Consider the following 25,184-nt stretch of genomic DNA (forward strand, 5'->3'; position numbering starts at 1 on the left):
GGAGGAACAGCAAGGAAAGGGCTGTTTGTGTTCAGCATTAGAAAATTACTAGAAATTTGAGGGTCATAGCTTATTTAATTCTAAACTATGTAGGTTGAATTCTAAAGGTGAAAATTAGGGCAGTAGGTCATTTGATGAAAACATTTCTATAATCTGGCTGTCAGGAACAAATAAAGGAGTGGGGGGTGGCGTGTATTCAAGCTCATATGGCATGCTTATGATGCCACTGGACTTTAACAAGTTCCCAGTATTTCCTATAACTAATTTCTTTAGAATGAGGTAAAACTGCAGTAATTGGTTTGTGCTGAAGATATATGTGTATTTGGGAATTTCTGCTTCTGCATTAAAAACTGAAGTGTGTGTGTGTGTGAGAGAGAAAATCCTTCAGGACTTACTGTCAAGTAGGATTTAGCTTTAGATGAGGAAAATGTACTTTAAAGTTTCTTTCTACCTAGATGTTATCAGCTATTGAGGCTGATAATCAGTGTCATAATTGGGAAATATTAATTTCCCTTTACCGATTTAGAGATTAACTGTATTTTCCTGGATTCTGAAATGCACATTGCAAAGCATATTGTGGAACATATTTGAAATGGAGTAAAATTTTAGTTAACATGAATGTTTTTCCTGGCTTAGGTTCCCCTGTAACAATGGATAGAATAAATATAATTTCCACATGGGATATGCTCATTAGATTTATTTTTTTCTTCTTAAAGAAATCTCATTATTATCATCATCTTGGTAACAGAATAGGCTCACTACTATTATTTTTGTTACTGCACAATAGTACTATAGGAATTGGCTTCAAGAAAATTAAAACAAACAGTTTGGTCCTAGGCTGGACTGCTAATAATCTATTTCTGACAAGTTGATAAAAAGATTTGGCAGGGGCAAATGACCCACTTCATACTTTTTCTCCTGTTATAACTAGGCAAGAGGGATAGCTGAATTGTCTGGCTTGGAAATTAGGAGCTACCAACAATTACAGCAGACAGGATTCTTCATTCATTTTTGATAAATGGTGGAAAGGAACAAAGAAATATAGTATGAAGACCGATTACTCTGAGCTTTATCTAGCTCAATGGCTGCTACAAAATATCATGCAGTAATTCACACAAGTATGTTTAATACGAATTCCTTGAAATCTGTTCTTCAGAAAAGAATATCTTCTGAAAATGTCCCTAATACTGTGATACAAATAACTTTAATCATCAAAAAGAAAAGGAGTACTTGTGGCACCTTAGAGACTAACAAATTTATTTGAGCATAAGCTTTCGTGAGCTGCAGCATCCGATGAAGTGAGCTGTAGCTCACGAAAGCTTGTGCTCAAATTTTAGTCTCTAAGGTGCCACAAGTACTCCTGTTCCTTTTGTGGATACAGACTAATACAGTTGCTACTCTGAAATTTAATCATCAACTAACTCCTCTCATTAATAGGCACTGTATGTGATTTGTTATGCCGGAAGGGATGAATATGAATAACACTTTTTTTTTCTTTCCCTTTCAGAAATGTGTAACCGAAGAATGTTTCTTTTTTGAGCGCTTGGAATCAAACAACTACAACACTTACCGGTCACGGAAATATTCTGATTGGTATGTGGCATTGAAAAGAACTGGACAGTACAAACTTGGACCAAAAACTGGACCAGGGCAGAAAGCTATCCTTTTTCTTCCAATGTCTGCCAAGAGCTGATTTCAGTGGTAGATTCTATAATCTATGCCACAACACACTAAAGTGGTAGTTTCCACTCCTTTCAAAAGTAGTAGTGTGAGCAAATATTTGATAACTGCTTTTGCAGATGTCTGATTACCAAATACGTTTGTATAGTATAACCTTGATGTTACTGTATGTTTTGAAACAATTGTGCCAGTGTCCAGAGGAAAAAGCACCAGGAAAATATATAGAAATTTCAGTATCAGTGCTTCACGTATTTTTCCTCTAGTTAGAGCTACTATATTAGCCTTACAGTGTAAAGGAAACTTAAAGATGTGCACACATTTACAAGAATATTTACCTTTTAAAAGAAATAATATATATCTTACTAGAAAATAAAAAATTCCAGCAAGAACAAAGTCCAGGAATATTTTTAATATGGTACAAGTAAGCCCACAATTTAAAACAATCAATTCTAAATTATTATTTTAATAAAATGTGAAGCTTATTACAATTCTGTCATGTTTTTATAAGTATCTGGCAGCTCCCTGTGGTACAGCTTATAAAATAGGCCAGTGTAAACAGCTGGAAATTCTCTCATGGTCATATCAATCTTATCAAACCCTTCTCTGTATCCATAAAGTAGCAGTTTAGCTACACTGCTGGTGATGGGAGTAGTGTCTTTGGTCTTAGCAAGTTCCTCAAGATCCATCCATTCGCACCTCAAGCACTCCTGCTGGCAGAAGCTGATGTTGAATGAGGAAGGCTGCAGGCGACAGATGATATACATATCTGATATCCCAAAGGCTCCAGGGTGCCTATGTTGCTGCCTTACGCTTAAGAGGGACTTGAACTCTGACTTAATACCAGTCTCTTCAAAAACCTCTCGAACTGCTGTGTTTCCTAGATGGAGAGAAATATTCCTACAGTACATGCAAGAGGAGACTACATTTCAAGAACTGTTCACCGTGAAAGATTTCCAACTCATAAAGTATTGCTGATGGTAACACCTTTTTGAGACTGTAAAGGCTATAAACTCCAACACTACAGTAAGCTCAGTTTTTGGGCCTTTGAACAAAACTAATTGCAATGGACTGTTTTTTTTTGTGGATAACCTACAAAATGATGAATGTTCCTTAATACTGTACAAGTATGGTAGCTCTGAAACCAATGCACCAATGCAGTATACCCAGCTCTTATCTAAAAATATTTAAATATTTTCAGTTCTTTGATCCTAACTAATACATTTTTAGGTTTACTTTCAATGACTGATCTTCCTGTTGCAGCCAAGCACTTTCAACTATACCTGATTGTGGGAGCAAATCAATTAGTTCAGTGGCACAAGTACACAATTTATCTTATAGATGTAAAAGTGTGCAAACAAACTGGCCTACAGAATGAGGGAGGATCTCACCCCTTTTGCAAATTTATCCTTAAATGTCTGACATTTCAGTTATATTATTTTGCCAACCTACCATGAAATCTTTTGATGCATGGGGAATTCATATAGATAATTCCTATTAACTTTGCATATGTAAAACTTTTGTACACTGACCAAGAGGAGATAAAAACCTCTTACATTTCTCATTATAAAGATCAGTAGGAATGGAGGAAAAATAATCCGTTAACTTGGGCCCTAGTCCAGGAATGTCCTTGAGCACAGGCATAGTGCCACTGAAAGTCAGTGGGACTACTTGTGCTTAAAGTTAGGCACATTTTTAAGAACGTTGCTGAGTCAGGGTCTAAAAACAGCTAATCGTTGGCAGGGTATAACTCATTCACTCTCAGTGCTTAGACCCAGTCCCTCCACTAACAAAAAGCTAGAGTTACCTCTGAATGGGAATCAAAGAAAAAGATCCCAGGAGGGCTCGAATATCCTCATCTGCCAAAATTTAGCTGTTCCTAGGCCTTGCAAAACTTTACAAATCCACTTGGGTGGAGTATTTTTTGGATGGGTAAATAGAATTATTAGATTATTTGTTTTTTATCCTCATGGCAAGGGAGGTGACTGTTTTGTCTGAGGTGTTAAATGCCCATGGCTATTTTGCAAGGCAACATACTGCAGTTAATTAGGAATTAGAATGATGGTTTATATTTAACAGAATTACATTCATTTTAACAAAAACCTTTTAGTGATTCTCCCTTGCCGCAAACCACCATCTTGAAAAGTCAGAAGTACAGAAGATGTAAATTTTGGATTTATTTTAAAACCACTGAAAATAATTTCAGGACATACAGTAGCAAACCATAAGCAAAATCTCTAACAGCCTTTCTTGCAGACAATAAACATTTATATAGTAATGGCCCTGATCCTGCAAACACTTCCATGTGTGTTTAAAGTTAAACACATTAGTAATTGCATTGCATTTAATGGGACTAGTTGCATGAGTAAAGCTTGACACATGAGCATGTGTTTGCAGGATTTGGGGGGGGCGGGCATTACTATATAAATGTCTGTAGAGCATTTTATTACAATATTAACTACACAGCTACTCCGGGGGTTGGGGGGAGAGAGCTCTCTGACTCCATGTCTCTGACACAGTTGTAGAGATTACTGACAGTATGAGCCATTACCACTCCTGGCTCCTCTGGGCTGGAATCATTGGAAGTCCTAATGGAAGGTTCATCCAGTCTTCCTTGGTTAGAAGAGATGTGGAAATGAAGCAAATTCCCTACAGTGTATTTGTGTAGTACTCTTTGGACTTAAAGTGGGAAAGGAATAAAAGGCTAGAAATCAGGGATGCTGAGGGAGATCATGCTACGTAAGACACAATCATTAGACCAGCGATTTCAGTCTAGATTTGAGCTTTGCTTCAAGATAGTGCCTTATTGTAGTTCCCTTATTTTTTAATATTTTAAAATATTATAATAAGTTAAAATAGAAGGAACACTTAGGGCTTGAGTTTAAAAAAATCGGCAAGCCCCCAAATGCGTGCAATTTAGTGTTTAATTTGTTCACATAACTACCACAGCTGCTTGTGCAAACTGGTACATGTGAATAAACACTGATCTGCAAGCATGGTAACTGCACTCCTACATTTTTGAAAGGTAGGCCCTTAAATGTTTGAGGCTTAATGTAAATGAAGGAAAAATAAAGTTCTGTTATTTCATGCTTCATTAATTTATATCTGTTAAAATATAGTAATGAAAATAACTGTTTGCTACATCACATCTTAAAGTTCCCCTCATACCACTATTAAAATATTAACAAACATATATTTTTTCCCAGTTTTTCTGATACCTATTTGCTGTCACCCCAGCAACATTTACAGCCTCTCCTATTTTTAGAAGGATGTGTCCCTAGCACTCCTGTGTACAGCACTCGTACAGTGGAGCCACGCTCAATGCTGGCCATTCTTTGCCTATCAATAATGTAAAAGTTCCTCCAAAGTCCCCTTCTATCTTGGACCTTTCCCTTTCAATCCTTCTCTAACCAGACTCCCTTTTTGGTACAAAGTATACAGCATATAGTCATGGAATTATGTACTCCTCTCCAAACAAATGTTTGACATGTAAGCTCATGTTTCATAAAACTATACACGCAACATCAACTAAAGCTCAATTCTGTAATAAATATTTGAAGGAACAGCATTGCACATGAAATATGTTAAAACGGTACATGAAATTGCATATAATGACTGAAGGGCTAGATCCACAAAGAGGACTTAGGCATTGCAATGCTCAGTCTAACATTTAGGCACCTTGCCATCTAGTGGAAGCCACAGCCCAAGTCAGGCGTCCACTCTCCCTCTACAAGACCTGCGGAATGTTAAGTACCTAAGAATGGGACCCACAAAAGTTAGCAAGATGAGTAGGTAGCTGCCTAATGTAGCCAGTAGGAAATGCCAAAGAAAAGGGTATAACCTATGTCAGTGGTGGGCAACCCGCAGGCTGCACGCAGCCTGTCAGGGTAATCCGCTGGCAGGCCTCTAGACAGTTTGTTTACATTTGCATGGCTGCCTGAAGCTCACCAGTGGCCGCAGTTCGCCGTTCCCGGCCAATGGGTGCTGCGGGAAGCGGCGTGGGCTACAGGGATGTGCTGGCCACTGCTTTCTGCAGTGCAAATGTAAACAAACTGTCTGGTGGCCCACCAGTGGATTATCCCGATGGGCTGCGTGCGGTTGGCAGGTTGCCCACGCTAGCTTAAGTCCTGCCCCTTAAAGGGACCTAGGTACCTGAGTCTGGGCCTGAGGGAGAGTCCTTCTCTGCTCTTGATTCACAGCTCTGAACCCTCTACTGGAGTTAAGGGCATAAGTCCTTTGCAACAAAGCAACAACCACAATGAGGAGGAGAAAGATGGTGGTGTCACCTCCTCCATCCTTATAACCTCATGCAGCTGTATGTATGCTGAGTGGCAGAAATTTAGATGCCAGGGGATTTTAGGTGCCTACAGGGTGTGACAGATGAGCAGGGATTTTAAGGATTTAAAATTTTGAGGTTGGGTGCCTAAAGTGGCAGGCAGGCATCTAAAACCCTTTTGTGGATCTAGACCAAAGTTGAGATGTATAGTGGGAAACTACTGTCCTGTCCATTGTAATGATGAACTGTAGAGTTTGTGGCCTTGGACACTGAGGGGGAGAATACATTTGTGGCTAAGGTGCAGGAGTAGGAGTCAGCACATGTGGGTCCCGTTCCCAGTTCTCCCAGGCTGTTTCTATATTACTCCAGCAATGAAGTTAACCTCTTTTTGTCTGATCTTACTCATCAGTACTGTGCAGATGATACTCAAAAATCTGAAATAGTATTGAGGAAAAATGTATTAATGTAAGAGTGCAGAATGTAGTACTGCCCAGTGGAGGTAACTTTTGAACCCAAAACCTACATGCTGTCTCCTATATACAGAAAAACCTCCAGTCTATATTTTTTTAAAAACCTAACCTTTGCATAAACGTCTGTATTGTAAACTCATTGGTCCTGTAACCCTTTAACAGAACTTCAGCAGTACTGTAGTATTAACAACCATCTACAGCACATTAGTTTAAGAGAAGTATTTCCTCAGCTCAGTGTCAGTTCACCTTTACTTTAAGAGTAATTATTACTATTTGTAATACAGTAGTGCCTAGAGACTCCTGCTGAAAACAGGGGCTCATTGTGTTAGTACTATGTACTTCATAGTAAGAGACAATTGCTGTCCCAAAGAGCTTGCAATGTAAACTTCCAAGACGGACAAAGCGTGGGAGAAGACATGTAGTTAGTCCCATGTTACAGATAGGAACAGTGTCAGGAATTTTTACTCAGAATATTGCTGAGTTTATCACCTGGTGCTTCAGGCTGTGCTTGAAGTATTTTAATTCATTTATTTCTATGCTATATTCATCTTCCTTACACGTTTCGGTTCATATGACACAATGTCAAATAAGCCTACAAATCAAACACTGCACAAAGTGAAAATAAAGAAAAATGTGTTAAATGTAGGGCCTTTTCACCATGAACATGGTGAAGCATCGGGTATCCTCTGCTGAAGTGTCTGTTTTAGGATGCAGGATCATGTCACCCCACCTCTCAGACACCAATTTTAAACAGATATTGACCATCACGAGTAATCCTGCAAAACTACTTTGAGCTACATACCTCTGTATCAGCCAACGAACAGAGGGCACAACTCAGTGGACTTCAATGAAGTTGTGACTGCTTATGCTGCTGATGTATTTGAAACATTGTCCAGAGACTTACCAATGTCTTCACCTGGGTCTGACAGGCCTCCTGGAAATTTCCATGCATTTGTTGTCTATAATGGAGCAGAAATATTAGCAAGGTATACAATCAGTTTTGTTCTCCTAATACAAAAGGACAAAATGATTCCTCTAGAATTCCTAATCACCCTAATATGTACATGAATTTTTTAAAGGTGATAACATGTTACTTCTATAATTATCAGTTAAGATTTAAATAAACTTCTGTTTTTGCTAATGTGATCAGACAGCTACCTGTCTATATGAAATATTGGAAGAAAACATCTACTGATTGAAAATATAAACTGTCTAACAGTCATTAGACAAAGTTGCTGCTAGTTAACTAGTTAAAAGTAGCTGGACATGAAAGAAGCTGCTATAGATATAGACTGTATAATCTTCTTTTTAATCACTAATGTATTCTACTTCAGTGGTTTTTTGGCTTTTTAAAAATAACTGTACATATTTAATCTTCAAATAGATATTATGATTGTAGTATTGTTCTATACTGCACTGGCTTTAAAGTGATTTAGTGTCTGTAATAACCATGTAGTGTAACTTTGTCATTTTGTTTTCATGGAGAAGAAAAATAAAATCAAGACCTTTTTGGTGTGTGACCTCTCTACAAATTCATTTATTGAAATTCAGCAGAATCAAGTTGAATAATTAGCAGCCTTGGCATTGTAACTGCAACTGATAAACATGGACAAGATCCTGCATCTGTTGGATTAGGCCCTATACATTTTTTTTTAACTAACTGCAGTTAAATGTCACCAGGCTGACAATTTGTCAATTATCCTGGGGGGAGGGGGGGAAGGGTTGGTTTTTTTTGTTTTTTTCCTTAAAATGCAAAGCAACTATGTACTTCCGATTGATTATATTGAAAAACATTCTTTTTGGGCTCTACTTAAGGGCTTGGACAAAAGTTTAGAATAATAATAAACTGTAGATGGACAATGCATATATGTCCACTGGCATTCAGATTTTGTCTTCCGTGCCTGGAAATCTTTTACTGTGTAATTGTCCTCATTCATGACCCCACACAATGAGCTCTTAAACTATTTTGAGCTCGCTGCATGCAGTATACATCATTACACAAACGTGCTTGGGTGATTTTTTCAAACTTTGAAAATATCAGCTTATTTAAGTAAACTGGTCGTCTCTGGGAAAATGTCATTTTTCTGGAAGGGGGCGGGGGAACAAAAAACCCTAAGAACAGAAGCATGGCCACAATGGGTCAATGTTCCTGTATCCTGTCTTCTGACAATGGCTGGTGCCAGATGCTTCACAGGGAATGAACAGAATGGTAATTATTCAGTGATCCTGTCATCCAATCCCACCTTCTTGCAGTCTGAGATTGAGACGCCCGGAGCATCTTGGCTAACAGCCATTGCTGGACCTGTCCTCCATGAACTTGTCTAGTTTTTTTTTTTTTTTTTTTTAAAACCTGGTATACTTTTTGGCCTGGCAACAAGTTCCAAAGGTTGACTGTGCACTGTGTGAAGTACTTCCTTATGTATGTTTTTTTAAGTCTGCTGCCTATTAATTTAATTAGGTGACCCCTGGTTTTTGTGTTATGTGAAAGGGTAAATAAGACTCTCACCATCCCACCCCCCCAATGCCATTCATGATTTTATAATGTCTACATATCCTCCATTAGTAGTCTTTATCCTAAGCAGAACAGTTCCAGTCTTTTTAATTTTTCCTCTCATGGAAGCTGTTCCATACCCCTAATTATTTTTGTTGCCATTTCTCTGTACTTTTTCCAGTTCTAATTTATCTTCTTTGAGATGGGGTGACCAGAACTGCACACACTCTTCAAGGTGTGGCATACCATAGATTTATACAGTGGTATTATATTTTCTGTTTTATTATATATCCCTTTTCTAATGGTTCCAAACATTGTTGGCTTTTTTCACTGCAGCTGCACACTGAGCAGATATTTTCAGAGAACTATCTATGATGACTCCAAGATCTCTCTTGAGGGGTAACAGCTAATTTAGACCCCATCATTTTGTATGTCTAGCATTTGGATTATGCTTTCCAGTGTGTATTACTTTGCATTTATCAACATTGAATTTCCTTTGCCATATTGTTGCCCAGTCACCCTGTTTTGTGAGATCCCTTTGTAACTCTTCACAGTCAGCTTTGGACTTAACTATCTTGAGTAATTGCGTATCATCTGCAAACTTTGCCATCTCAGTGTTTACCCCATTTTCCAGATCATTTATGAATGCTGAACAGCACAGGTCCCCGTACAGATCCTTGGGGACCCTGCTATTTACCTCTCCACTGTAAAAACTGACCATTTAGAAAATATAGGGTAGGACTATCTTTTAACCTTACTTTACTTAAGAGCCTTTGATGTGGGACTTGGTTGAAGTCTTTGAAAGTCCAACTGCACTATCTCAACTGAATCACTCTTATAAGCGTGCTTGTTGACATCCGCAAGGAATTCCAATAGATTGAAGCATGAGTTCCCTGTACAAAAGCTGTGTTCCCTACTTGACACAGGGAAACAATTTCTTGGTCTAATTTAGTTTTGTTTAGATTACTAGTTCAATGACAATGGACATTACTAACTTCAGCGCTTGTATTTAGTGTTATGCTCCTAGTAAAAACTGTTTTTCCCCATTTTTTTTCTTCCTCACTGGTTGCATATCATGTCAGTCTTATTCTGGCAAAGAGAGCTGGATGTAGGTGGCACTGGATTCTTCCAATTCCACGTTGTGTCACCTGAGAATGAGGAGTTGTAGAGTGATACAAAGTTCACCCCTCTCTGTTTAAAGTTCAACATTCTGCCCTGATTGCATCCTCTACCTTTAGTTGGGCCAGGGACAGCAGAAAATGACCGTTTTGGTCCCAAGGTTTGACACCATGTGCAGCAATGTGTTGTGCAGCCTCCGAGTGGAAGACTAGCTCAAGTTTTTTGTATTGAAGGTGGCTGAGGCAGGAAGCCAAACCTTGAAATGCAAAAACAAATTTTTGTGAACTTTTGGGAACAATGTATTTTTCTCCATCACAAATGTAAAGGAGGCATAGTTCTTGGGGTTGTGGGTTTTTTTGTTGAGCTTTGATGATTTCTTGAGTTCTCTTAAAATTTAAGCAGGTTATTCTTTATTGTTACACACACATGCGCGCGCTCTCTCTCTCTCTCTCTCTCTCTCAGAACTAGGAAAATATTTCTGTATCTGTATTTTCTTCTTCACTTATGCTGGAAACTCTTTCTACCTATAACGAGCCAGTTTTGGATCTTACAGATTGCATGCCAAATTTATGCGTTAACTGGCAACTACTCAAAATGAGCTTGGAGTCTCTACTATACAGAAGTCCTTAGTTTTTCTCTACAGCTAATAAAAATACAAAGTTAATACTTTACTTCCTGTAGAGTGGTGCCTCTCTTCCCTGAACTCTTGCATTACCAATTCAACATATTGTATAATTCTGCTTGCCTATGAATATACTCTTTCATTTAAGTTCATTAGCTTTGCTGCATCTAGCTGTGAACTGAACTAAAGTTTAGTTTAGTTACTGAGAACAAATCTGTGGCTAGTTATTTCACCATGGGGAAAATGTAGCTAGTAGGATGCTGGCTTAGATCTAATGACAGAAAATGGAAATTAATGCATCCAATTACCTTATGTTGCCATTTGCAGAAAATGTCAGGTAGCTCCCACCTAATTATAAGTAGCCTATGCTGTTATAGTGGAGAGACTTGAATTAAATTTCCAAAAGATTATTCAATTACAAAACACTGCCTTCAACTAAAATGCAAATAACTTTCTTTAGTTTTGTTGTCCTTGAATTTAGCACATGAAATGGTGGAATGGCTCAGGAGCCTGGTAATGAAATAAGGAGCCTTTCACCACTTGATGATTGTAGGTAACCTTGTTAGTGACTGGAAGCCATTACTGTGTGATGGATGTTTGGTGGTCTCACTCCAGTTCCACATCACAAAAACCACCAGCACCACAACTGACACTCTTGCTTGGCAGGGAGGCCAAGAATGAAAGTGTATATGAGAAATTAACTACCTTCACATACTTAGTGCTAGTTCCTGTAGATCCTGGTCAAAGCATATGAATTATTTCATGTCATATGGTCTGGCACTTTACAAAACAAACAGAATCCTTGACCCAAAGAGTTTACTGAAAGCTATTGATTTCATTGGGATTCTGCAAAGGCCTGCACGGATCCAATTGCAGGACTAGAGCTTAAGTTAGGATAAGGCCTTATACAGGGAGAGGGTGGTTGGGTGGGGAAGACAAAGGTGCAGATCATATAGTCATGAGGTTGCTTGGGTGAATAGTACATGTGTCTTGAATTACACTGTTTCAGGTTCTTTATTAATGGAGGGGCGAGGGTGTCTGAGCAGAGCCATTTTCAAGAGCGGGTGAGTAGGGGGAATTTGCATGGATAGTGCCTGTGTTGTAGCTGTTCTGTAGCTTTTAGTCTTTCAATTAAGCACTTTCAATAAACATTCCCTCCCCCTAAGCACACTTTGAAGAAAATAAATACACCAGTGAAATGTTTGACAGGTATGCCAAAGGCTAGAGGAAAACTTTTGAAATGGAATATTTTTTAGAAAAATACAGCTTATTTGTATATTCTGTAATACTATTCCCTATCCCATTTTTTGTTTGTTTGGGGGGCTTTTGCCTTAAAATAACAACTTCTTTTTCTTTTTCTTAAAAAATCTGTCACGTAAGGCTTGTCTACATGGGGGAGTTATTCTGAAGGAGGTGTCCCTGACTAACTCCCTGGGCAGATCCTCTTGTATTCAGGAATAAGAGTGCCTTGTTCTTGTTTAGCTTAACCTGCCTAGGATGTACAATAAGCTAATTTGGAATAAAACAATCTTATTCCTGAATAGAAGTGTGCCCGCACAGCTATTCCTCTTTAAATTCATATCCTAATTTCATCCAAATTCATTTCTTAGAGTAGACAAACCCTTGGGTCCAAATCCTGCAAAAATTTATGCACACGCATAATTTTACTCAGTAGTAGTTTCACTTTAGTTCATGGGACTACTGCTATCAGTAAAACTATGACTAATGTAAAAACTAAATTACTAATAAGTAATATGCTCAATTCTACTCTATCAGGACTGTAACTTGGAACTTTCTGATGCCTGAGAGGATTCTCGTTTAAGATGGGCAAAATAAGCATCTATGCCAGATGAACCTATAGGAAAAACAATTGTGTTATGCAAATATCTTTCTTAAAAATTAACAAAAGAATGTTCCCCTCCCCCTTCTCTGAAAGTGACAAAAGTGGTCTCTAAACAGAATGATTTTCAAACATTTCCATGAAATGTTGGCAGATACTTATATTTGTGTTCTTTTTAAGCAGTGCAGAGATAAACATATGCTCTAGATGAAAAACAGGAGCTCTATGAAAAAAGTCTGTGCCTTTTTTTTTTTTTTAAAAGCAGAAACTGTGTGCATCCTTTTTTAATGGCTTCTCTCACTGGATGTCAAAACAGCCTCTCTCTTGCCTCAGCAACCCTGGCAAGCTGTACCTGCCATAGGATAGTTCTTGCTTCCTTGAGGCAGCAGTGACAGAGTTGTAACTAGTATGCAACTACTGAAGACCACTTTTGTGTGTGTTCTCTAACTTATTTTTCCTTTATCGCTGGCTTACTCACTACATCTGTCTACTAGCTAGGAAGGCAGGCAGCTTCCTATGAGGCAGGAGTATTATTTTAGGGGCAGCTGCTGCTAGATGTGAACTTGTCTATACTGGCACAGTGCTGGCACAATCCACTAAGTTGGATGCAACCCTCTCAACAGTTTGATTAAAATGGCTTCTGCCAAACAAATTATTGCTTTAAAGTAAGTGTATAAAGGGGCTTTACAATATACGTTGGACATGAAACTATACTGGGGTAATTAGAGTATTTAATGACAAAATAATTCTTTAAAAATGTAGTTAATGTCAATTTGGTCACTTTTAGTGGTAATCGGGATGTTAAAGAATGCAAATGTAACAAACAAGGTTATTAACATCAAACTGAGTGTTATGTTTAAAGTAGTAAATATTCAAATGTTTGCTTTGTTTTGAGTGTCCTGAACAATAACTATCTAAGCAATATTTTCTAGTTCTCCTTTCCCATGTCTTATTTCAGATTGAGTCCAGGTGTATTTCTCTAAAAGGCAGCATTCTCTATGTTTGTTTTTAAACATAAATACAATCGCTAACACCCACATATATGTATGTATATATGTTCAGTTGTAAGGGTTATGACAAAACCGATGTTAATAGGCAGGATTTCAAACTTCTGTCTAAAATTTCCGCTGTACCTCACAGGACTCTGCTTCCCCCCCGGTCACTTGAAACCCACCTCCATTTAACAAGAGATGAAATAAAAAGAGCACAATTCCATTCAGGTTTAGAGTAAGGCAGGTTAGCCTTATCAGCCAAGGGAATTTCCTTGCTTTAGTTTGTGTCACCACTTTAATGTTTCAGCATGGTTTTCTCCTCTCTGAAATTTCATGTTTTAATAAAGAAGGAATTCTGCTCTGTTGTGCAAATCTGTAGTTGGCTCATCATTAACCTCCTAGACAGGCTGTTGTGTCCATTTGGCTGTCGTGCAGTCTGTGCTAAAATTCTTAATGAAATTTTATTTGAAAAAGTCACTGAAGATGCCCAGTAGACGTATTTATAAATGTCAATCTAGACTGCTTCCCCCCCACGCACCAAGAACGATTGGGTCATACTACAACAAGCAGCTTGCCACATATATGCATAGAACAAGCTGATAGTCTATAGTGCAACCCTTTATATATTCATTCTTCAAGTACTTGTCAAGCAGTATAATATTCAGTTAAGCACATTTCTAGTTCATTCAATTTTTATCCATTTAAAATTAACAAAACTGATAATTGTCTGCAGTACAGCAGCCTTCAAAGTTTACAATTTTTTACTCCTTTTTAAATACACAGAGTAGTCTATAAAAAGAAAAGGAGTACTTGTGGCACCTTAGAGAGTAACAAATTTATTAGAGCATAAGCTTTCATGAGCTACAGCTAACACAGCTGCTACTCTGAGAGTAGTTTATAGTTAAGCATTCAAAAATACCAATGGAGAAAAGTAAACTTTCACTGTTCTAACTTATCAGAAATGAAAGCTAAAAGATCTTTGTTTTATACAATATTCAAAGCCCATTTAGGATTAATTGGCATTTTAGAATAATAACAAACTTACTTTATTTTTGTCTTGTACAACCAATACTTTTCCAGTGTCTACATCCAATGCAGCACCTGTTGGAGACAGAATATTTTCTGATAACTTTAGAAAGATAGTATCCAAAACTATTTTCTAAAATTTTAGAATTCAGAATTTTACACGACCTAAACAGAAAGCATGATAAACCTTTCGAGGGATTCATCAGGGCTCAGTGCAAGTTTAGTCTAGGTGATTTATCAGAAAATTGCATTGTGCTAAATGAAAAAAGTACATCAAATTACAGGTATAAAAGTTAAAACAGTGGTTCTCAAACTTTTGTACTGGTGACCCCTTTCACACAGCAAACCTCTGAGTGCGAACCCCCAAATAAATTAAAAACACTTTTTTAATATATTTAACACCATTATATATGCTGGAGGCAAAGTGGTGTTTGGAGTGGAGGCTGACAGCTTGTGACCTCCCCAGGTAATAACCTCGTGACCCCCTGAGGGGTCCTGACCCCCAGTTTGAGAACCCCGGGGTTAAAACGTCTCAACATGAGGGAATGTGCTTTCCAAAATTAAGATGTAGATATCCTATGTAAAAGAAAAAAGAATCTTAAGTTTTATGTAAAATGACTGCTAATAAGGTTTCAAGGCCAAGAAAACTATTCCAAATAATCTAGCAAAACATACTTGGAAGTCAATTCCTTTCTTCAAGAGAGGTCTCATTTAAGTCCATGAGAATCTTTCCATTGACTTCAGTATGCCTTGGATCAGGCCCCAGCTGAAAACCATCCTGGGTGAAATCCTGACCCTATTGAATCAAATGACGAAGTTCTTCCTAATTTCAGTGAGGCCAGCAGGGTGGATAAAAATCAATCAGATTTTTTGGATAAAATGCTTTTTGAGGAAAAAGGCTATCTAAAGATAGTTTTAATTAAGATACATTATAGCTCAAAGATATCTAATCATGGAATATGGATTACAAATTCTAATTCTATAATATGAGACAATCATGTAATGTTTAAGAAAAGTTTTGTAAATGAGTTCCAATAGTTCATGGATTAGGGATCCAACCTTATGGGGTTCCAGGGGCTTCTGTATAGATTATTTAGGTTAATCTTTCTATCTACCCAATGGGACTCAGTGCTCAGTCTAGAAGATCCCAACAGAGATGCTTAGTTTTGCAGTTCTCAAACTGGATTTGTGTCTCCAGAGATAACATGTTGTTAACAACAAAAATGTTTTTACATAATATACAGAGGTGAGAAATAACAGACCTCAACCCTATTGTCCCTCTGCAAATTTGTGTACATGGAGTCAATCCCTTACCTCTCTCTAAAAGTACAAAGTTTCAAAAAGTTCAATGAATAGAAGCTTGAGGGGGATCTGGACAAGGAGAGGAAGTCTGGAGATAAATATGAGAAGGGAGGGACAGGCAGTAGAAACAAAAGTGAAACTGTTTGAGCAGCATATTCCAGATGTCTTGAGGTCTTTCTGAGTGCAGCCTTCATTGATTTGAGATCTACCATACCATTCTCTCACTAGAAGGGAAAACCTATAATAGCAGCAGGCCATAAAACAGACCCAGTTTGGGAATAAGAACCATTCAAGAAATATGTTTGCTGATGATGTTTTGAAGAGAGTCACACCAGTTCACTTAAGCACTTGGATTCAGAGACTGTTGAAGATGATCAAAAGTTGATCTCACTTTTAACAGCAGTAGCTGCTTCTGCCAGTGTAGGAAGAATATTTTCTTCCTTTGGACTAATTCATTCCAAATTGAGAAACTGTTTGGGACCTAAAAAAGCAGGAAAGCTTGTTTTTCTTTTCCAGATTATGAACAAACAGGAAAATGAAGGTGAATATGACTGAGTTAGTTGTAGAAGCCAATATTTTAAGTTTCTCATGTTGACCTTGCTGACACAGGAGTTTCGTCAGTAGATATGGGTACTTTCAGACTAAAACAGGCAGAAAATGACATCAGCTTATCACTAACACATTTTGAATTCAGCAGGTTGGTTTTATGGATGATGCAATTATTCTACCAATTTGCTTATATATCATTTATATTCTCTCTAGATAATCTGAATTCTTTCTAAAATAGCAAGCCGTACAGGAGTCAACCGGTTTATCAAATAGCACCGCTCCCCAAATGGTACAGAACCACCTTTACTTTGGTGGAAAAAAATACAGGTTGAAGGGTTTGACTGAATAATTAAGCCTTGCAGTGTACCCTGGTGCTTGCAGTTAGCCTGTTAACTTTCTTCCATGGAAAACAGTTTCCTTATTTTTCTTAAAACTCCGTCTGTTTTCAGGTCTAGTCATCCTATCACACCTAGTAATCGTTCTTGAAAGGATTCCACTTTAAAAACAGCTGTCCCTTTTAAAACAGACATTTTACTACCCCAGACTCCTTTTTGACAGATGTTAGATTTGTGCTCTGGTGAGCACAGTGAGTGCAACTTACAGTGCTCTTTTCCACATCAATTGTGCACTGATTTAAAATTAGTAGATAATTACAGGAAGAACTGTTCCTATCAATTTTGAGCAGATGGAAGCCTATGTGGTTAGCACTCTGATGATGCATACATCTAGAATACTATGGAAAATATTTTAACATAAGGGAATTATTAAGGAATGAATTTTTAGATTGAAAACATCCTTTCCTGCATAATACTGAAATGGGAGTTTTCTGTTTAGAAGAAATAGCAACCCTGAAGTCAAGCTCTGTGAAAGGAGATACTTTAGGGAATTAGTCGTATATCTGTTTCCTTCACCCTCCCTGTAGATCAGTAGTTCTCAAGCTTTTGTACTGGTGACCCCTTTCACATAGCAAGCCTCTGAGTGCGACCTCCCCCCCACTTATAAATTGAAAACACTTTTTTTATATATATAACACCATTATACATTCTGCATGCAAAGTGGGGTTTAGGGTGGAGGCTGACAGCTCATGACCACCCATGTAATAACCTCACAACCCCCTGAGGGGTCCCGACGCCCAGTTTGAGAACTCCTGCTGTAGACAGACAGCTGTACATTGGTTAGTGTGGAATCCTGTGCGGGGGGCGTGGGGAGGAGGGGAGAGAAGGGGGGAAGCTGGGATCAACTTTTATGCACGCTGGGGGTGTAGTGGTTATTTTCTAGAAAAGCTGCTCCTCAGACATATGGCTTTCTGAGACCAAGAATGGCCACTGGAAATGGCAAACGGCAGTCTGGCTTAACTAGAAAGAAGGGTCAGCTGCTTCTCTCCTCTGCTCCCAACAAACGGATACCTGTCAATGTAACTTTGAGCACTGTGAGGTGCCTAGAACCAGTCATAAGTAATGATTTAAATCAAAAAGAAGATAGACCACCACTAGCATTTTTTCCTGCTTCTGGTTTCCTTTATCAGAGATCAGTAGCAGGCCCTGGAATTTGGACCTGTGACTTTAGAGAGTATTTCAAACCTGATGCTTTGAACCACAGTGACTCTCTGGAAAGGTTTCAACCTGTCCTCTCTCAAGGCAATAGTTATTAGAATGCTATTTTGTTCAATCACTAGTGTCTTGTCTCCTTTTGGAACGAGATGATAGAATTAAAAAAACCTCTGCAGTATTAGAGAACAAAAAGCAGATATCTGAACCACTTATGAATAAAATTATAAAACAGTTTTAACTTTGTGCCAGCAACAGATGTTCAGAGTCCAGGTTCATCTGTGGCTCACTTAATGGCTATAAACACTGAATGCATGTGCTATAAACATTAACTGACAAATATGAATTATTTTGAGATATGGAAAACTGTTTTTAAAAATCCCAAAACTGCTTCTGAAAGTCCATAACCTATTTAACGTTATCATTTCCTGCAATTTCACACAGTCATTTGTAGCAGCATACAACTGTGGCTCATGTGACATCCTGAGGGCCATACAGGTAGTGTGTGTGTGTATACCCACATAACACACAGAGAACTGCAGATGCAGCCCACAATGGCCAACAACCTGAGAACCACTGCTCAATGGCCAAGATTATGGCTGCTGTTCAATTGCGTAGGAGGGGGTGGTCAATCGTACCTACTTGACAATATGAACGGACCCTGAAAATCTTTTTATTTACTTATTATTGTTGATTTTTTAAATTATTTTCTCTGGAGTCTGGACCTTGATCAAAAGCAATTAACTACCTTGAGTGTAGGAGGACCCTCCTCCTACTCCAACTTCAAGTACTTTCTTTCTTCCAATAACCATTTCAAAATTTGAAACAATGAAAAAGAATATTCATATTGTCAGGTAGGTACCAAACTAGGGGTGGAGGGAGACAGGAAAGATTAGATTCGGTTTCAGGGTATTGATCATGTACAGGTATACATATCCTTAACTCCTAACCTTCTCGGGTCTCATTACATAATATTGCCTTGTGAACAGAGAATATCTAATACAAAATATTTGCATGCTCTTGGGCTTGCAACATGCTTTTCTGTCCTTAAATACTGGATGACACATGAAAGTATATGGATATTTGAGAATGAATCTGTCCCTCCCACCTATTCATGGGAGTTAAGCATCACCTTCTATAAATATCTGGAGATATCTGCAACATTTTGGCATTTCAAGAATACCTTAAACGTCACTTTTACATATATGGGAAATGAGTGAAAGAACCCCATTTTGTTGAAAAGTAGTTGCATGTCTAAAAATCCCTTTGCTGCAAATTGATGCAATAAATTCATAATCCATACATAGGGGGAAACACCATAGATTTCTCTATTGTTAAACAATAGTAGATAGCACCTGTGAGTAATACTTTCTACCATCTCTAGCTGGCTAAGCAACTCTATGCTATGCTGGTGAACAGTGACCTGGCCTCATTTATTCACACCTTTGTCATCTCTTGGCTAGTCTACACAACAATACAATATAGCTGGGCATGAACACTTCAGGCACCTGGGAAACTCCGACTGGTACAGAATGCTGCAGCATGTCACCTCAGCAACAGTGGCTACCACAACCACATCAGACCTATTCTCTGCTCTCTATACTGGCTTCCCATAGGATATGGAATCAAGTGGAAGGTCTCAGTTCTTATCTTCAGTGTGCTCCATGGCCAGGGCCCAAGGTATCTAAAAGACTGCCTAAAGCTCCAGCATGAACACTGTGGTCAACAACTTTGTTTTTCTGGAACAAGGGAACTTTCTACAATGGGGTGAGCTCATCTGTGGAGGAGACAGCTTTCTCAGGAGCCGATCTGGCACTGTGGAATGAACTCCCACAGGAGCTGAGGATCACCAAAAATCTCACCACCTTCCACCCCCTGTGCACTTCTTTTGCCTTGCCTTCTCTAAGATGAACATATAGGAATGTGTGTGTAAAATATATATAATCCAAAAGAAAACTCTCCACTGCACCTATATAGAAGAACTTGTATAGAATAGAATAGCAGTGCTCCTACTTTACTTAAATAAATCAGCTGATTTACACTATCATGTCTTCCTGATCTTTTCCTTCAATCAAAAACTCCTAATGAAACCTGCTGGATTCAAAAGCAATAGCAGAAAATAAATATATAAATAGTCTTAAGGTTAATTTTTTTAAAAATTATTATGCAGCAGTGCTTGATATCAATATGCCACAATTTCTGGAACTATTTAATTGCTTCTGCCCTTGAAGTTAGTTCTTATTTGGATAAAATACAGCCAAAATGTTCACCCCACAATAAGAGACAACCAGATGCTAGTATTTCAAAGATAGTCTCCACAGATATTATTTTGGTTTTGTAGTATATAAAACAGGGTGGGTTTTTTTTTTTTAAAGCTATGACTTTATAAAATTACATTTTGAGTTATGCAAATCCTACTTTAGGAAAATCCCTTTTCAGTTACTTCTATTTTCTCAAATATGTAAATTGTAACCATAAGGAGTAATACTGTACTTTTGCAAAGGGAACACATTGTCTGACCTTAGTTTAATGCCACATATTTTAATGATGAGGTTTTCATACCTCTGGAAAACATGTTCAAACATGTCCATTGAAAAAAAAACCCCTAGGTTTGTCTTAAGCATTTTCAGCTGTGCTGCCCTCTGCTGATTTGCACTGCAAAATGTGTGACCGGCAACTCAATTTGCAAAGCTGTGTTACAATGTAAATCAGAAAAAAAAAGTTTCTTTATAGTTAGATGTTCTTTTTACAATATAATTAAACTTACCTGTATAATCTTCCATCTCACATGAGTATCTCTTCACTAGAATTTGCATATGACTGTTTACAGGCTCTCAAAAATCATGTGGTGGTCAGCTAACCTGTACACCAGTGTCTAAAACTGAAGATTTTTGCCCCTCCCCATTCCCTCAAATTGGTGGTGTGACAGAATTGGAGCTGCTCCTTAGTAAGCACATTTGAGCCATTGGGTGCTATAGCCCAGGACCTAGACTAAGAATGGGAGAATTGTGTGATTCAACCCCTGGGAAAGTAAAGGCAGGAGGTGTGAGACCAAGGGGTGCCCCCAAGATCAGAGATTCAGGTAGTCCTATAACCATGACAGGTATTTTAGCATGCATGGGTGGCCCCAAGAACAGGGTCCACGTTTACAGTACATACAATACTTTAAAAAGACCCTTGTATTTCTTCTAATTTTTGTAAAAAGATACTTATTAGTTCTAATTTTTTTATTATAGTTCTGGAGCCTTAACATTCCATCTCTCCTGGAGGACATTTCTCTCTCTGCAGGGTGAATGCCATGGAGTTCCTGGTTTGGTTTAGTTTTTTTAAATAGAGTCCTATAGGACAGGTGAAATTTTAAAGCTTCAGGACCATAATCCCTTCCACTAGCCCACACTGTTTAAAAAAGCTTTTGACCCTGAAAACTGAGACATCAGCTTACCAGTTTGGTTTTTTTCCAACACAGCACAATATATTTGTTCTATAGGGACACTCATGACTGACAGACTGCACTTCACAAAGTTGTCCTACAAGTTCGTGTAGTGTGGAAGCCTGGCTGACTTATTGCTGAATCAGGTCCTAAACCATCAACTGTTTTTCGTAAATAGAATTGTCTTTAGAACTAACCTGCCACTCCTAACTGATGTGTGGCGTACCCTGGTAACCTGCTGTGCCCTTCTCCTAGCCACAGTGTCAGCGTGGATGAGTCTGATTCTGCATGGTGGAAAGTAAAACCTTGCAAAGCAGCAGTGGCTATAAATTTGCTTTGGAGGATAGGAATGTGCAGCCAGACTGCGATTCTGCCTTCTGCTCTCCATTGCTTGACAGACTCTGGGGAAGAAAAAAAAAACCAAAACCAAAAAAACCAAAACCATAAAACTTATTGTATACTTTCAAATCAAGAAAATAGATGTGAAAATAAAAGCTGTTGTCCTCTGATGGCCACTGCCGCCCCCCCCCCCCCCTTCGCTTTTTACTAATTCTTTAGTTCTGATAAACGTAACAGCAGAGCTTAATGTGGAGTAACAGTAGTCATCAGAAAAGCGATTGTGAAATAATACTGTCATATTCCATATTCATTCTCTTTTAGGGCCTGATTTTTAAAGGTTTTCAAGCTGGCCTCATTTATTGTGGGAGCAAATAGGTGAAAAAATGTGGGTGAAATCTGACTGCAAAAAGGGGGTATGGCACTACAAATCTGACTCAATTTCTATTCCTACAATTTACTCTCTTTAGAAACCAAAAACTTTGCTTTCAAGTGTCAGTCATGAAAATTTCATCTGGGATCTAAAAATTCATGTGTCCTTTTTGCTTCTTACATGATCATTAGTAAACAAGATTTTCCAGTTAGGATTTATGTGATTATTTTGTTTAGTAAGAATGATAAAGAGTAGAATCTAGTTCACTTTTCCATAGCTGCATTAACTTTGCAGAGATAACAGTAGTAACTTATTTTTGTCAGAGAACACAGGCCCCAATCTTGCAAGCACTTAGGCATGTGCTTAACTTTCCATCATATTTACATGGCCCTCAGTTCTGTAATATCTGAGCACCTCACAATTCCGAATGTCGTTATCCTCACAGCACCCCTGAGAAGCAGGGTAGTAGTATTATCCCCATTTTATAGATGGGGAACTGAGCTAAAGAGAGGCTAACCGATTTTGCCCACAGAGGCACACACAGTCCGTGGCAGAGCACAGACTTGAATTCAGGTCTTGCAAGTCCTAGGAAGAAGCCCTAACCAGTTATCCATCCCTCTCCATTGGGACTACTCCCCATAGTAAAGTTAATTCCATGCCTGTTTGCTGGCTCAAGATTTTGATGGATCAGACTCATATATATTCAGAAGCAACTACTAAGTAGAAGAATAAATTACCTTATTTGCAGTTACTTCTTTGACTATAGGTACAATCCAAGTTTTAATTCAAATAACTGTCTTCTCATAATAATTTTGGGTAACATAGTGAAAAAACTTTACTTAATTAAGAATAACAATGAAAACACATCTCCAAAGAAGATGGCAACTGGCAGTAAGGACACTCATTTTGAAAATTCAAATAATTGAACAGTCTCTTGATCATTCAAGTTATTTGCTACTATCACTGGAAATTGAAGTACAAGAGATTTTTATCATTGTTTAAACAGTGGATCTCCTGTACTGTGGTTTACAATATTATGTTGTTTGTAGGTTTTCAGTGGAACTCTATATACATTTTGTTTACAGCTTTATACACTGGATAATGCAGATTCTGCACTTTGCATGTATTCACTTTTTTCCCTTCAGAAGTAATAGAAGTTAAAGGTTGAATTCTGTGTTGTGCAACTGTAAACCCGAGGTTACACAATTATTCCATCCTGAGGAAAGAATTAGATTTGAGGGTAGTAGGCCAGCTAGGTAAGTATGCTTTCTCTTCAGAGTAAAGAATGACAGGTAGATGTATACAAGGAGGAATGACAAGGACATTTCAAGGGATTACAAAATGACCTTTAGAAAAAAAAACATTATGACTTAAATTTTATCCAATTTTGCTTGTCAATGTACCATTAACAATTTAGAATAATTAAAACTTTTTAAAAACACAACATACTTGTAATCATTAATATCTACTCCCTGCCCTTTACATTGCATTTATATTGGACAATAAAAACAGATTCCTCAGTTACCCTTTCAAATTGGAATCTGATTGCATAAGGCTGCTACTGTTAGGTTGAAGATCCCAAAGCGCAATGTTTAAATCTAATTTTAAAAAAAGATAGTTTCAAACTGAAATAAAGGAAGCCATTCAAAATACACTCTGCTGGGTGCTTTATAAAATCTCAGTTGGGGGCATTCAATATAATTTTATAATAATTCAAATTTTAATAATAATATTCAAATAATAATAATATAATTTTATAATCATTCAAATTTTAACCGCACAATGAATAAATTACTTTATTTGGGGCTGGTGCTGCCAACGTTCCCAGTGAAGGTAACGGGAGGTTTGTGTGAGGATAAGATTACTGGCAGTGTGTGTTGTTATTGTGTGGGTTATGGATGTTGATACCCTGCTTCCTACTGGACAGAGTAGAGAGCCCTGGCTGGGGGAAATCCTGGGCCCAGTTTAGTCAGTGGGAGTTTTGCTACTGGTCCCAATGAGACCAGGATTTCAGCACCCTGGGTGAGGAAATCACTTCTTTATACAAGGCCTGATCTTCTCTAGGTGCTGCCCTCCACGCAGTCCCCTTGTGCCCACAGGGGCAGCGGGTGGCCCTGCAGCCTGCTGCGCGGGCCCCGTAGCCCTGAAATGCACTTGCCCTGTAGCCATCTCTGGAAGGTGACTTGGTCCAGGCTGTCTGGAGCGTGAAGCTGAGCCAGGTGCACGGTTACCGCGCCAAACTTATCCAGCTGCGGTTGGAGCCCGGCTGCCGCCAGGCTGCGAGCGGCTGAGCTCCCCAGGCGGCGGCCGCACGGAGGGACTCGGGCCGGCTGGGGCCTTGCCCAGTTCAGGGCGCGCCGTGCAGGGAGAGCCCAGCGCAGCGCCCGGGCCCCCAGCATCGCTCTGCGCCGGCGGGGCGGGGACTGGGGGGCGGCGCCGGCCTTTGCACTCTGGTTAGGAAGCACTTCCAGGGGCTGCGCACGTGTTCGCTGCTCAGCCGGCTGCTCCGGCCATGTCGGCCTCCAAAAGAAAGAGTGGCTCCCCCAGCGTCACCCCGGGGCCGGCGGAGCGGCCCCCTGCTCTGCTGACCCTGGCGGCTGCAGACTTCTTGGAAAAAGGTACGGTGCGAGCGGCAGGCGCTGGGGAGGCGTCTCTCCAGCCAGGCGGCTGCTGCTCCCTGGCTGTGCCGGGGGCTGGAGGGGAAAGTTTGCTTGAAACACCTGCCCCCTGCAAAACCCTCCTTCCTCTGTGCCTGGGGGAAGAGACTTTAAACCCTGTAGAGACGAACAAATGTATTTGAGCTTAAGCTTTCGTGAGCCGATGAAGTGAGCTGGAGCTCACGAAAGCTTATGCTCAAATACATTTTGTTAGTCTCCAAGGTGCCACAAGTACTCCTGTTCTTTAAACCCCGTAGAATAGTCCTGGGGAAAACAGGTTTTTCAACAGTCCAGTTTGCTTCCCCCCTTTCAACTGTTTAACTTTTTGGTGACTTTCCTGGACCAGTCGATGTTCATGTTGGATTATAAGACATCAGCACAACTTTGGGGTTGTAGCATTTTAAACGTGCTTAAATTCAAGTAAAGTTCTCTGTGTGTGTATGGGGAGGGGAGGGGAAATATGCAAATTCAAAAATT

General features: G+C 38.9%; 3 protein-coding genes across 9 annotated transcripts in view; 2 read left to right on the top strand and 1 right to left on the bottom strand.

Moving 5' to 3' along the window:
• The window catches only part of FGF2 (fibroblast growth factor 2), a 65,608-nt gene extending 57,665 nt beyond the window's left edge, over positions 1–7,943 (top strand). The window contains exon 3 of the mRNA XM_007056834.4: positions 1,508–7,943. Coding sequence (XP_007056896.4) covers positions 1,508–1,693 — 186 coding nt within the window. The 3' untranslated portion in view covers positions 1,694–7,943. The remainder of the gene's footprint in view (positions 1–1,507) is intronic.
• On the bottom strand, positions 2,070–24,487 carry NUDT6 (nudix hydrolase 6). Of its 3 annotated transcripts, XM_007056824.3 has the most exons (5): positions 24,209–24,485; positions 21,539–21,742; positions 14,533–14,588; positions 7,328–7,382; positions 2,070–2,557 (listed from the first exon to the last, which is right to left on the bottom strand). In XM_007056824.3, exons 1-5 carry the CDS (start codon positions 24,447–24,449, stop codon positions 2,163–2,165), a joined length of 951 nt encoding a protein of 316 aa, XP_007056886.3. In that variant the 5' UTR covers positions 24,450–24,485; the 3' UTR covers positions 2,070–2,162. The 3 variants fall into 3 exon arrangements, with proteins under 3 accessions (XP_007056886.3, XP_037753090.1, XP_037753091.1); XM_037897162.1 differs by lacking the exon at positions 21,539–21,742 and having other exon boundaries at positions 24,209–24,487; XM_037897163.2 differs by lacking the exons at positions 21,539–21,742; positions 24,209–24,485 and adding an exon at positions 20,679–21,484.
• Positions 24,482–25,184, top strand: part of SPATA5 (spermatogenesis associated 5) — a 301,993-nt gene continuing 301,290 nt past the window's right edge. For 2 of the 5 annotated variants that reach the window (XM_043545495.1, XM_043545493.1), the window contains exon 1: positions 24,517–24,668. In XM_043545495.1, the coding sequence (XP_043401430.1) occupies positions 24,563–24,668 (106 nt within the window). In that variant the 5' untranslated portion in view covers positions 24,517–24,562. Of the gene's footprint in view, positions 24,669–25,184 lie in introns of all 5 variants that reach the window. The other 3 variants (XM_043545494.1, XM_043545496.1, XM_043545492.1) reach the window with 2 other exon arrangements.

Source organism: Chelonia mydas, chromosome 4, assembly GCF_015237465.2.
Source record: "Chelonia mydas isolate rCheMyd1 chromosome 4, rCheMyd1.pri.v2, whole genome shotgun sequence".
Taxonomy (NCBI): Eukaryota; Metazoa; Chordata; order Testudines; family Cheloniidae; genus Chelonia; species Chelonia mydas.